Source organism: Rhinolophus ferrumequinum, chromosome 13 (genome assembly GCF_004115265.2).
Source record: "Rhinolophus ferrumequinum isolate MPI-CBG mRhiFer1 chromosome 13, mRhiFer1_v1.p, whole genome shotgun sequence".
Classification (NCBI taxonomy): domain Eukaryota; kingdom Metazoa; phylum Chordata; class Mammalia; order Chiroptera; family Rhinolophidae; genus Rhinolophus; species Rhinolophus ferrumequinum.
The window spans coordinates 27,776,329-27,790,393 of record NC_046296.1 but is presented as its reverse complement, the minus strand read 5'-3'; the positions used below and the strand labels follow the sequence as shown (position 1 = coordinate 27,790,393).

At 34.1% G+C, this 14,065-nt stretch overlaps 1 protein-coding gene across 7 annotated transcripts in view; it reads right to left on the bottom strand.

The window, feature by feature from the left end:
• The window catches only part of USP34 (ubiquitin specific peptidase 34), a 209,536-nt gene that overhangs the window by 61,938 nt on the left and 133,533 nt on the right, over positions 1 to 14,065 (bottom strand). For all 7 annotated transcript variants that reach the window (XM_033125149.1, XM_033125154.1, XM_033125155.1 and 4 more), the window contains 6 exons: positions 10,873 to 11,073; positions 7,855 to 7,937; positions 4,068 to 4,108; positions 3,607 to 3,731; positions 2,085 to 2,237; positions 794 to 898 (listed from right to left, as the gene is read on the bottom strand). In XM_033125149.1, the coding sequence (XP_032981040.1) occupies positions 794 to 898; positions 2,085 to 2,237; positions 3,607 to 3,731; positions 4,068 to 4,108; positions 7,855 to 7,937; positions 10,873 to 11,073 (708 nt within the window). The remainder of the gene's footprint in view (positions 1 to 793; positions 899 to 2,084; positions 2,238 to 3,606; positions 3,732 to 4,067; positions 4,109 to 7,854; positions 7,938 to 10,872; positions 11,074 to 14,065) is intronic.

The window sequence follows — 14,065 nt, the reverse complement described above, 5'->3', positions numbered from 1 at the left end:
ATGAATAATAATGAAGTAAATTAAAACATGTTCAGTATTAATTTTTATAATTATTTCTCAAATGGAAAGTTAAAAAACTAAGAATTCAGATGTAAAACTTTTTCTTAAAAGTAGTAAGTGCAAACACTATAGGATATTTTAAATGTAAAGTGCATATATTGCACGTTGAAATGCATAAAAAATTGAGAGAAATGTATCTTCTTCAAGTGTTTTTGATTTTCTCTGAAATCATTTAGATGCATTTTAGCTTACTAAATTTATAAAGGAGAAAAAATAAGAGTTTATATGACAAGATTGTCTTTGAAATTAACTTGTTTTAAACATTTCTTTGGATGAAAATGTTTTAGTCTAGTCTGAGAAAAAGACATCAACAAACTGATACTGTTTCTTTAGCTTAAAATAACCTGTATTTTAATTACAATTTTATTTTACATTCAGAACTCTGAATCTATATTCTATTACAGATGTCTGTTAATAAAATTTAAAGTCTAAATTTCACATTCCAAGTAATATTTGTGGATGTAAAATCTTGTGTAAGATTTACAAATCTTACGCAGAAGAGACAAGAAACTACTTATAGGTACCATATGAAGACATTTCAACAAAGATCAAAGTAAAAGGAAGAAAGGAATCAGAGCAGAACAGAAAGATAAAATACAGAAGAAAACTGATGACATTTTCAACTCATTATAGATTGACAAAAATGCTTTTAATAAGAATATATAAAGTTAAGAACACACATGTATATAATTCATCTCTGTTAACAAGTTAATGTATAATTTCCTGAACATACCTGACTAGCGTCCTTTATATGTATGTTGTCAACTAATTTGCACAACAACCAAAAATACTCTTTACATCCAGGTTTTAACATTGGTTCTTCTTCATAATCATCTATCTATTAAAAAAAATTTAACTTTGTGAAAACATTTTAAAAAAGGAAATAAATTATAATATATTTAAGAAACTACAGGCTTTCTGAAAAAAATTAAATCCTAAGACAAACTAAACAGTATTCAAAATTTAACAAAAAAATGAACAGAACACTCCTAGTTTCTGTAAAATGGAATAATTAGGTACGTAAGTGAATAATATGAGAACTCTCAGAAAAACACCACTCTCACATTACTTATAACCTACTTGGAAAAGACATGAATAATGTATAATGCTAAATAATATGATAAGAATTAAGAATTCAACATAAATGTGGGAACAAAAGAAACCTGTAGAACATGAGAATCTACCCACATGCAATGGCCTATCATACCGTGTTTCCCTGAAAATAAGGCCTAGCCGAACAATCAGCTCTAATGTGTCTTTTGGAGCAAAAATTAATGTAAGACCCGGTATCATATCATATCATATCATATATCATATCACATCAGACTTGGTCTTATAGTGTAGTAAAATAAGACCAGGTCTTATATTAATTTTTGCTCCAAAAGATGCATTAGAGCTGATAGTCTGGCTAGGTCTCATTTTTGGGGAAACAGGATAGTTCTGAAATCTGAAAAACAGAAAGAACACATATTTCTTACATAGTCAATGATAGATTAATATGGAGGAAAAAAATGTAAATCCTATGATATATTTCTGGGACTAGTAAAACTTATTAATGGGCTCTGGATTTATTATATGATAGAAGTCTTTTACAAGGCTAGTATATACACTGAAGCAGGGAAGGAAATTGAAAATTCAAAATATCATCATAATTTAAAAAAAAACCAACCTGTGTAACAATGAGAAGAAAGCTACATTTATGATGTTTCTATCATTCAACTTATTAACACAAGGCCCAGACCCTAGTAAGAACAGATGCTATTTCCAAACAGAATATCCATGAGGGATCCCCCAGAGCTGAAATTAAAGCACACAGATTCCATTCCTAGCTGTAACATGGACACAATTATGTCACAACACTGTCACTTTAAGAACTATGTAACTATTATCCTCTTGGTAAAAACTATATACAGTAAACAAGTACTCAAAATTACTGTAAGGATATAATACAATGATAAACCTGAAGCAAAGAAAACTGCAGAAACAGAAACTGCTCCTGAACATTCACAGTAAAAAAATCTTACCCTGATAGGTTTGAGTGCTTGAGCATCAGGAAGAAATTTCAACAATGTTGAGGCAGCCAACAGCAGAAAAGAACGATTGATTGAGTCTCCTCCATCCAGCCCTGACAGAGATAACTTATAAAGACCATTGCAAGACTCATGACGGACTGCAGTCTAAATGAAAAACCAAGTTCCAAAGATAGTCTGAGTTAGTATTAAAAAGTTAATATTAAGGTTACTATCTTGCCAAAAATAACATGTTAGGTGGCTTCTTTAAGTAATAGCTCTTAAAATATTCTGATCACATACTCATGCATATAAACAACATATGATCAAATAAAGTATCCCAAAGTACACAGTGATATGTAAAAACGTATTTTAGAAATCCCAAATACAGGTATAAAATAAAACCAAATAAACACAACAAAAGACAAACACAAAAGACAAAAAAAAAAAAATTGAGGAGAGGATATTCGTAACAACTTATTTACAAGATTAAGTAACAGGATAAAAGTAACAGGATAAAACATTTTCAGAACTAGAAGCAATTTAGAAAGTACTTAAACTAGAACACTTTACAGATTCTAAGGGAACTTGCCCAAATGTCACAATGGTTATCTGGGACAGATCCAGAACAACAACCTAAGGATAAACTCTAATTAAACAGGAAAAGCAAAAGAAACTTCTCTAAAATATAAATTACTGAAATAAACACTCAAGTCCTCCACCGCCAGAAAAAAGCAATTAAAAAACAAAACAAAACAAAATAGGGGCCGGCCCGGTGGCTCAGGCGGTTAGAGCTCCATACTCCTAACTCCGAAGGCTGCCGGTTCGATTCCCACATGGGCCAGTGGGCTCTCAACCACAAGGTTGCCAGTTCAATTCCTCCAGTCCCGCAAGGGATGGTGGACTCTGCCCCCTGCAACTAAAGATTGAACATGGCACCTTGAGCTGAGCTGCCTTCTGGATGGCTCAGTTGTTGGTTGGAGCCCGGGCTCTCAACCACAAGGTTGCCAGTTCGACTCCCGCAAGGGACGGTGGGCTGCGCTCTCTGCAACTAGCAACAGCAACTGGACCTGGAGCTGGGCTGCACCCTCCACAACTAAGACTGAAAGGACAACAACTTGAAGCTGAACGGCACCCTCCACAACTAAGACTGAAAGGACAACAACTTGACTTGGAAAAAAGTCCTGGAACTACACACTGTTCCCCAATAAAGTCCTGTTCCCCTTTCGCAATAAAATCTTTAAAAACAAAAACAAAACAAAATAAAAAACCCAAAGTAAAATAATCACTATGTAAACAAGTATTTCAGAAAAAGACAAATATGAATGTTACAAAATATTTAATGTTCGCACTACACTTAAGTTACCTACTTCAAAACACTCTAGATTTTAAAAGGATTAAATAAGCAGATTCCAGATGTGATATATTTATGGAACTATGTCCATTTGTTTCCATTAGCTCTTTTTCATTATCAATGCTAATAATACTATGAAAAAATATGAAGAGCAACAGTAGTAATCTTAAATCTTTATCTTACCTCAGGAATAAGGAGGGTCAATTTCTTTAGCCAATCTTGTAAATGATCACTATCAGCAAGGCTAGACTTCACTAAAGAACAGCAATGAGCCCAACTCACCAAGAGCCACATTGAATAATGTGAAACTAAAGAAAAAGTAGAAAAAAATTATTATAAGGTCTTGTGCTATAAAGAAAACACAATGTTCATTATTTATTTTTTATAAGATTTATTAAAATATAGCTAACATACAATATTATATTAGTTTCAGGTATACATCATAGTTATTCAACATATACATACCTAAAGAAGTGATCACCACGATAAGTACAGCAATCATCTGACACCATAGTATGCTATCACAATATTATTGACTCTATTCCCCATGCTGTACACAATGTTCATTATTAAAGATATTATGTATAAATGTATCTAGCTATCCAAATCTTTACCTATTAAAAATTAATTTTTTGAACCCTTACCTTCATGTCTAGACCTGTGATCGGACTGAGCTTTCAAAACTCTGTAAAATAAAAACATACCACCACCACTAATTAAATTCAGCAATGAATTAAAAATAATTTATTACCATATATTCTTAAAGTAAATACCACTCTCCCTCCAAAAGATTAGACTTTTAAGAAAGCTACTGTTATTTTTTTCCTATGGTCTTTATCTTTTATTTTAAAAATCAATGGGAAAATCTTACGATAGCAAATACCAATTGAATGTTCACATTTAATAAACAAAATTTGAGTGAATCCAACATTGACTGAAATAAGTGAACCCTAAAAACTGCTCATGATTTAGTTACTAAAGATATGTGTATTACAAAAAGTAAGGCTATAACAGTTTCAAGTGAAAACAAAAATATTAACATGACACACCCTTCCTTTGACAGAAGAAAAATTCTGAGATGTCCTAAATTCAATTACAGTGGGCCAGAGGGAGACAGACAGAAAGGGACGAAAGTATTTAACCAGCTATTAGCCATGGGCCAACTAACAAGAGACTGGTCATATTCCTGAAAGTATACTGGAGCTTTGAATCAACTTCTGTAGCAACCACCAAAAGCCACCGATCCTGCTTATACATAAACTTTTGGGGGTGTTGCCTGAAAGCAATCAAAAGTAGCTAATATTTCTTGCTTAGGGACTATGTACAAATCCTAGAACAGCCACCACTTTACCTTTTATCACCCACCCCCTTATCTATAGCCAATGTAAATTGTTTTCAAAACAACTTATATCTTTCTTCCTCAAAATGTAATGTATAAAAGAGCCCATCAACTCCAGGAGGGTGGACATGTTGCTACTCCAACCAGCCCTGCTCCTGGTGGTTTAGACTTCTTGCCCCAGGACTTGGTCCTTTTCTGGCTAGTATTTGGCTAAATAAGCTGTTTCTTTCAGAAAAGCTTTCGGCCATGAAGTTTCTGTTTAACACTCTTGTATTGTTAACACCAATTTCTATCAGGAATGGTTAAAAGCAAATTGTTAAAAAGTAGAGAAAACTGAATAAATTCTGTATTATTTCACCTCCAGTTTTTTCCATGATACTTTTAGTAACTTCAATGGAAAAACGTATTACCTCAATTTAAAGAAAACTAAATATTAAAATTTTTATTTTTAACAAAATGATTAAATATGGATTATTTGCCTCACAAATAAGTTGTTTAAGAAAAAAAAGCACCATCTCTGATATCCCCACTTTGCTATAATTCATAAAGACACCTTTCAAAATCTCAAAAAGCAAGGTTCACCCAAATTATTATTTAAAGTAAAAGGTACTAAGAGGTTAAAACTTTACAAATCAAGTCTTTGGCCATATTACATGTTGAATTTTTATCATACCGGTACAATATATTTAACTTTACCAGAGCAACCACCCATCCACCTTTGAAATATGTACCATTAGAAAATTTTTGATAACACAGGCAGAAGTTCGTTGTAGCTGCCTTAATTGGTAAAATCTCCTAACGGTATAAACTGAAGGTGAGAGCCTATGAAAAGGTAATGGTGCAGAAACAGGAGCTGAGAAAACACAGGGATGGGGTGGGGGAGCTCACATTACAAAAATATAATGAGTTCTTTAAGAATGGAACTGTTGGAATGAAAATGAGAATTGCCACAGAGTGAACCAGCTTGAATAGCAGCAGCTGGTATCAAATCTGCACATTTATTTTTCATTGTGTGAAGTTAACAAAGTGAACAAAAAACAGACCACAGCAGTCAATGAATTGCCTTAACTCACTATATTGTAGTGTGTGGGATCCTGATGTAGTGTGTGTGTTAGAGGATGAGGAGGAAGACTTAAGAATTATTAAGCTGAAGAGTAATTGGTGGTTGGGATGTAAAATGTGTTTTATCATACAAATTAGGGCATGTTATAGCACTTTCTTCATTTCCCCAAGTTAATAAATGTGTTAAGTTTTACTAACAACGAGGTATGGTGCTTGGCACTGAAAATATAATGGTGAGCAAAATCAGATACAGTTTGTATAGAACTTAAGAGTCTAGTGGGATAAAGCAGATACTAATCAAGTAATGAATGTGAATTCAATTGAGACAGATACAAAAGAAAAGTACATTAAAGTAATCATGCTATTTATATGCAACCGTTGCCATGAAGGTGACTTTTAAAAGTATCTAAAAATAGCCAATTAGCTATTAGCCACAAACAAAGTTAAGCACTTTTAAAGGTGTTCACACTAGCTTTATAAATCATTTGCATACTATGGAAAACTTTAGCCCAACATAACACCTACAGAATACTTGGAAATTAATTTTACATACTTCAACATACTTTATGTGGTTACTTTAGGCATACAGTCAGGTCCTCATGTATTAGCCAGCAATTATCATATTTGAATTTCTGTGTTGAAATTTTGCACATTTAAAAAAATTTCCAACATAGACCAAATAAATGGAATTATATTGCATGCCTTAACTATATTCTTATAAACACTTTTCAGCTCTGTCCACCAAGGCCCAGAAGCAAAGAAATACTAGTAGCATTGAGTACATCAAGCACCTATATTTTGTAGGTTACCACCAACAGGAAACAAGGCTTCTTAAAGAAATGACTGATTGATTCTAGAACTAAGGGAATTACAAGCCTGGAAGATCTTGTAGTAACAGGAAAAAAACATTCCTCCCCTCTATGCCAAATAATAGGTTATGTCAAAAGGACACATGAACAAAGCTTGAAGAGACCATGGTACTCATGTACAGCTTCAGCAAAGTGAATAGTAATGAATTACAACTTGTAAATGAAACAAAAAAAATCCACAAATCCAAATTGATACTAAATAAAGTGAGGAAGAGAAAGCTCTTCCTCACAATAAGATGTCAACTAATAAGAATAAAATGGGAAGAGTTAGAAAATTACTAGTTTGTCAACATACTAATATTTAATTCAGGCAAGAATCATCACTGAATGCTAAAAATCAAGCAATGAAAATTTTATTAGGAAATTTAAGCAGCTGCAAAATATCTTCCCAGATGTTACTTTTAATTACAAAGGAAAAATCAGAAACCTTACTGTAGAGAAACATGCAGGAAACCAGATTAAATGATCAAAATTAATATCACTAATAATGGGACAAACTGACATCACCAGTATGTACTGGGAAAGACACATATTGCTGCTAAAATGTATAATCTGAATCTAATCATGAGGAACAATCAGGAAAACCTAAATCGAAAGGTGTTTTATAAAATAATTGGTTTGTACTACTAAGAAACATCAATATCATCAAAGAAGGACTAAGAAAATCCCCTGATTAAAGGAAACGGAACAAATATGACAACTAAAGCAGTACATGATCCTGGACCAGGAAAAGAATTGTCATAAAAAATATTAATGAGACAATTTGAGTATCAATTGTATATTAGATAACAGTATTATATCAATGTTAAATTCTGTAAATTTGAATATTTTACTCTAGCTGTTAAGAAAATGTGCTTGGTCTTTAGAGATACACATCAAAAGTTATTCATGAGTAAATGGTCATAATGTCTGAAACTTACTCTCAAAGATTCAGGACAATATGTAAATAAATGTGTTCGCACAGCCACACAAAGAAAATATGTGCTCATGATCATGCGATAAAAATAGGCAAAACGTTGATAATATGCAAATCTAGATAAGTGATATGAAATTCATTAAAACACCATAACAATTTTTCCATTAAGTATTACATTTTTTCAAAATGAAGTTTTAAAACATATTCTTACTACAAATACATAAATTATGATAAAAACTTCATACCTAGGAGCCAGATTATCGTATGTATAAGCAACAGACATAAGTCGCTGAATCAAACTGGTTCCTTGCACGAGTAGAAGAAATACCTTTAAAACATAAAACATTAAAAAAAATCCTTAAATATACTAAAACACAAAAATGCATTCTTCACCCATGAATCCAAATTATTTTAATTTTTATCTATGAGAAGGAATATCCCAAAAATGGCTATTTGAAAATGCTGTAAAAATATCAAATATTAGAAAACCAGCATTTTTTTTCTTTAAAAATATTTATTCCTTTAGAAATTTTTTTTATTAGCTTCAGGTGTACAAAACAATGTAATAGTCAGATATTTATACTCCTCACCAAGTGATAACCCTCCTCCCCCAATCTACTATCCCTCTGACATTGTATATAGCTGTTACAGTTCCACTGACTCTATTCCTTATGCTGTACTCCACATCCTGTGACTATATATATATATATATATATATATAGATATCTATATATATGTGACTGTTATATATCACATTGTTATATATATATAAATATAATTGACATTATTCAGCTTCAGGTGTATGCTGCACTGGTTAGGCACCTACACTGTCCATAAAGTGGTCTCCCTAATAAGACAAGTGTCCATAGGATAACCTACAAAATCTTTACATTATTATATTCCCCAAATTGTCTTTTGTATCCCCATGGCAGTCATGTAAAACCAGGATTTTTTTAACCAAACTTAAGAACAGCAAATTAAAATATATATATATATATGTATATTCAAAATTTAGAAATAAACAGGCAAAACTATTCTTTACCTGTGATCCAGAGTCTCTACATGTCACCCAATTGGGTGAGAAAAATATTATATATTACTTATTAATGGTTTTGGGGGGTGGTGGTTGAAGAATTAAATATTTTTTTATTTTTAAAATAAAAAAAAAAAATGTCAAGCAGTGGCCAATTCCTCAACCATCCTGAAATAAATACAGAAAAGCAATATACCAGAAATACAGAGCATGGATTCTAGAATAAAAATTCTGAGGTTCAGTGTTTAGTTTATTAACTTTCCAGCTGCATGATTCTAATAAACACTTAGTTTCTAAATCCTAGCTCTTCATCTATATAATAGGGGGAAATTTTGCTAATTTAATTTTAAAATGTTCAATCCGTTCTGTAGGTTGGAACCCACTTTGGACACTTATTCAGAAGGCACTATTCCTATCCTGGAAATATTAGTCCAGTGCAGCAGGTAACATGGAAAACACTGTAACACAAGTATATGCAACATGCCAAATGTCAAAACAAAGGAACAGCAACTAAACCTGTCCCTGGCAAATCAGAAAGCTTCAAGAAAAACTGCTTAGGCTGGACATGAAAGCTGAATTTGGAATTTGATCCTTCTAAAACGCTATTAAGGAGAACAAATGAAATAATGCATGACAGTAAATTATTAAAAGAATTACTTACTATCTATAATATAGCAAAATTGATGGCTCTGTCTCCAGAATTAGTGTAACAAAAATTTTGTTCCAAACAGCTTAAATTTACATACTAAGCTCTAATTATTATGATAAATAAACAAATGGTAAAATATATTATGCACCTTTTGTAAACTATAAAAAGCTAACACTGGTTTGTGTGTAGGAAAGAACTCCAAAAAGATAACACAACATTATTAAATGGTAGTCACCCATGACTGGGGAGAAGATTCACTTGTATATTCCCATTTTTAGTAAGCATGTAACTGCATACATTTTTTAAAAAACAAACATTCTTTTTAAAACTCCATATATATGTATTTTATATATGTACTTATATATGTATTTATATTATTATCTCAAGATGAAATCACTAATAAGGATCAAAAGTTTTGAAAGTATTTAGTGAGTTGATGGAAGGGAACACAATCAATTTGAGTTTTTTATATTATAACCTGGTAAGTTTATTCTGGGAAAAAATCAAACATTTAGTAAGGTTAAAGCAAATAGTTCACATATGCAACAGCGCAGATCACATTTAGGTCATATTGTAGTTCCCATGTCTCTTTTAATTGTATTAGCTGCAAATGATCTGGAATACCAGCACAGACCATTTTTCGCATTTAACTCCCAAAATTCCAAACGGAAAATATGCTTCGGGTTTCCATTTATATCAGCAGTTTCCAACCTATGATGACTACAATATTTCTGTATCAGTAATAACTCAATATCCTGGTGTTTCCTGGGCAGGTATAAGGTGAGGCATCATTCTCAAAAGGTTTCAAAATGAGGAAGAGATTTCACTAAAAACTCGTCTTCATCTCTCCCCACTTCCCAGTTCACTGATGGAAACATTGGAAGGGCAAATATTTGATTACAGGAAAAACAGACTCCACAGTCAAAAGTAATTCTAATTTTAATGCTGCATGTGCAGGTTATTGCACTGTTTCTTCAGCTGAAAATCTACCATCCTATATACACATTTGCTCTGCAATTCTAGGGCTGGTATGTCACAAACTAAAGTCCTCCTTTGCCTGCTGACTTCCTATTAGGTTCCATTAATCTAAGATAGTAGAGCGATTATTTCCTTGCTTTTTGTGTTATCACTGTTGCAGAAGTATTTTACCCAGAAAAGGCAGCAGAAGTCTCTTCTCTGAAGCCTAAGCCCCAATTCAATGGGATCCCTCCTGTAAGCATGCATATGTATATCTATAACTATCGATCGATTGATCGATCAATATAGATATAGATATATATAGATATATATATATATATATCAGCCCAAATAATGAACTCAAGCCTACAGATAACATTAAAATGCCACATAATTTATTCCGGAATTTTAGATGATGAGCTGAAAAGCATTCTTGCTTCATAATTACTGCTCCTTTAAAATGAAGGCATTACTTCAGCTGTTGGGTCCTACTGTAGTAATCTTGGATAGCATTTCTTAGGAATTTGTGTATTTCTTCACTTTGTAAAAATGAGAATGTACAAGCTCTCCTAAAACATAAATAGAATTCATTACTACAATTTAATGTTAACTTTTGTACTTTACCTCTGTTAATCTTGGTATATGAAGACCCTTGGCATGATCACCAGCGGCCTTTCTTGATTTGCCAGGCCAAGTTCTTTTCCTATGGCTTTCTGCTATACCAGACCAGGCGAAGACATCATGATAAGCTAAATCCAAATCGGATGGATCTACAGCAAACTGGCATATTAACTTCAGCAGGCAAGCAAGACAGTCTAGCTGCCACTGTGGAAAAGAAGAACATGTTATTTCCTGATTTCTATTAATTTAGTAAGGTTCCTGTACAACTTGAAATTAAAGGCCAGAAAATAAAAATAATTATAGCTAGTTAATTATCCATGTGCTACCGAGTTTTGCTGCTCATGTATTATGGTTAGTAACAATCCAATTTTATACAAATGAAGAAAAAAATCTATAGACATCAAGAGAGTATATTTAATGAAACAAATGACACTTGCATTTGTATCATGAAAAAAACATAAATGTATGTAATAGAGACACAAGGTTTCTAAAAAATATACTGTTCAAAATACATGATAATTTTTAAAAAATTATTAAAATGCTAACAAAGATATCATTTACCTACCAATAAAATGAATCGAAAAACAAAGTAATGCAAATAGTTTCTCCACAAAAGTGGCATATACTCTAATATTTTGGAGCCAAAGCAACAGTTCTAGAAAATAATTCAACTGATAATATTACACTTACATATGGACATTTAAAATAAAAATTTCTTTGGTAAAATATTAAGTGTTTGGTATTGATTTTAAAGCTCTACTTTAACATTTTCAAAGTAAAACTCTTCCTATAAATAAATCAATAACAATACCGAATGACGTCATTAAAATGGCAGCGTGAGGTGAGCCTCTGTAACTCTCCCCTGGAATTTACAACTAATCGAACAACCATAACTCCACAAAGGACTCCCTGCACTGCAGACAGGCAAGACAAAGAGGCCCACTACTGAATTTACCTAAAGGTGGGCAAATCACATGAGCGGGGTAGGAGGGAAGGGAGAAGTGTGGAGACCGAGCCGCACGGGCGGGCACAGGACGCAGACCTAGGTCAGTGCTCCGAGCTTGCTGCATCCTGGAACTACTGCAGCTACGGGAGAGGGAAGAACTTGGACTGCTAGGGCTCCGTTTATGGCCCACAGGGCTGAGGGGACAGCATATAACATGGCTGAACTCAACGCTCATGGCAGTGACCTTGGAGGAAAGACTAAGGCTGAAAACAAGGAGGGGGGAGAAAAGAAGGCTGAAAACGGTGGTTTAAGCCCTCACTGCTGAGCAGAGAATGGAAGCTCAGCAGAGAACGGAAGCCTTAGGCACTAAGCCAAGCCGCCCCCTCCTTACCCTCCCAGAGCTCGCCCCGCCCCCACCTGGCCGGTGCTAGAAGCAGAACAGTAGCAGTGTCAGATCAAAAGAACAGAGTATTTGCTGTTCTGAGAACTGTGGACCGCAGACACAGATTCGCAGCCCAACTAGTTCCGGCAAAGAGGAGGGAGCTATGGAAGCAGGACCGGCTGTGGTGGTGGTCACCGCCATTGCTCTGGGCCACCTCTCACAACTCACCCCGCCCCTGGCCTCACCTATCTGGGCAGATCCCTGCAGGAGTAAACAGAACTGCTGAAACATACGGGCTCTGAATCTGGTGCAGGAAGAGCTTTGGAACTTCAAAAGCTCTCCGCATACCCACATGGACAATGCGCCCTGTGACCCAGGCGAACTATTAACAGAGGAGAAGCCCGTCTCCCAGGGAATCCCCCCATTGTGAGAAGCTGGAATAGTGCAGAGAAAACAGCACTACCGTGTGAGACAGAAAAAAAGGCTGCAGTCAGAGAGAAAATAAAACATTCTACCAACAAGTATTAGAAAACAAAAGAAAGACCTCTTCCTATCAACCTGCTGCAGAAGCCACTCCTGTAGATGTCTAGGAAGAGAAATAATAAATCAGTAATTGCCATGAATAACCAAGGCAACAAGACAGCTCAGAAAGTGAAGTCTCCAGAAAAGGAACTTAAATATATGGAAATATGTGACTTAAACGACAGAGAATTCAAGATTGCAGTTCTGAAAAAACTCAACGAGATGCAAGAAAACACAGAAAAGCAGTTTAATGAACTCAGAAACACAATCAAAGAACAACATGAGCATTTTACGAAAGAGATTGAAATTTTAAAAAAGAACCAAATAGAATTTCTGGAGATTAAGAACTCAATAGAAGAAATTAAGAATGAAATAACCAGGTTAGATAGTAGAGTTGACCAGATGGAGGAAAGAATCAGTGACATCGAAGATAGAAACCTGGAAATTACACAGATGGAAGAAGAGACTTGAGACTTAAAAGAAATGAAAGAACTCTACAAGAACTTTCTGACTCCATCAGAAAGAATAATATAAGAATAATGAGCATACCAGAAAGAGAAGAAAGAGAGAAGGGAACAGAGAATATATTCAAACAAATTGTTGATGAGAACTTCCCAAACTTGTGGACAGAACTGGATCCTCAAATCCAAGAAGCAAATAGAACACCTAATTACCTCAATCCCAACAAGCCTTCTCCAAGGCACATTGTATTGAAGCTGTCTAAAATCTACAACAAAGAAAGAATCCTCAAGGCAGCCAGAGAAAAGAAGACGGTAACCTACAAAGGAAAGCCCATTAGATTATCATCAGATTTTTCAGCAGAAATTCTACAAGCCAGGAGGGAGTGGAACCAAATATTCAAACTATTGAAAGAGAGAAATTATGAGCCAAGAATAATGTATCCAGCAAAGATATCCTTTAGATATGAAGGAGGAATAAAGACCTTTCCAGACATACAAAAGCTGAGGAAATTTTCTAATACATGACCTGCACTACAAGCAATACTAAAGGAGGCTATTCGACCACCATCAACAGGGACAATTTGTGGCAACCAAAACATAAAAAGGGGGAGAGTAAAGGCCTGAACCAGAATATGGGAATGGAGAAAGTAAGCGTGCTAAAGAAAATGGAATACTCTAAATATCAAACTTTCTTTTACTTAAACTTAAGGGTAACCACTCAAGAAAACTCCAGAACTGAAATATATACTGTAATAAAAGAAGAAACAGAAGGAAACATCATAGAATATCACCATACAGAAATAATAGACAACAACAAAAAGGCAAAGAAACAATGGAGACACAGCCTTACCAGTAAACTAAAGGTAGAATGACAGGAAATCCTCA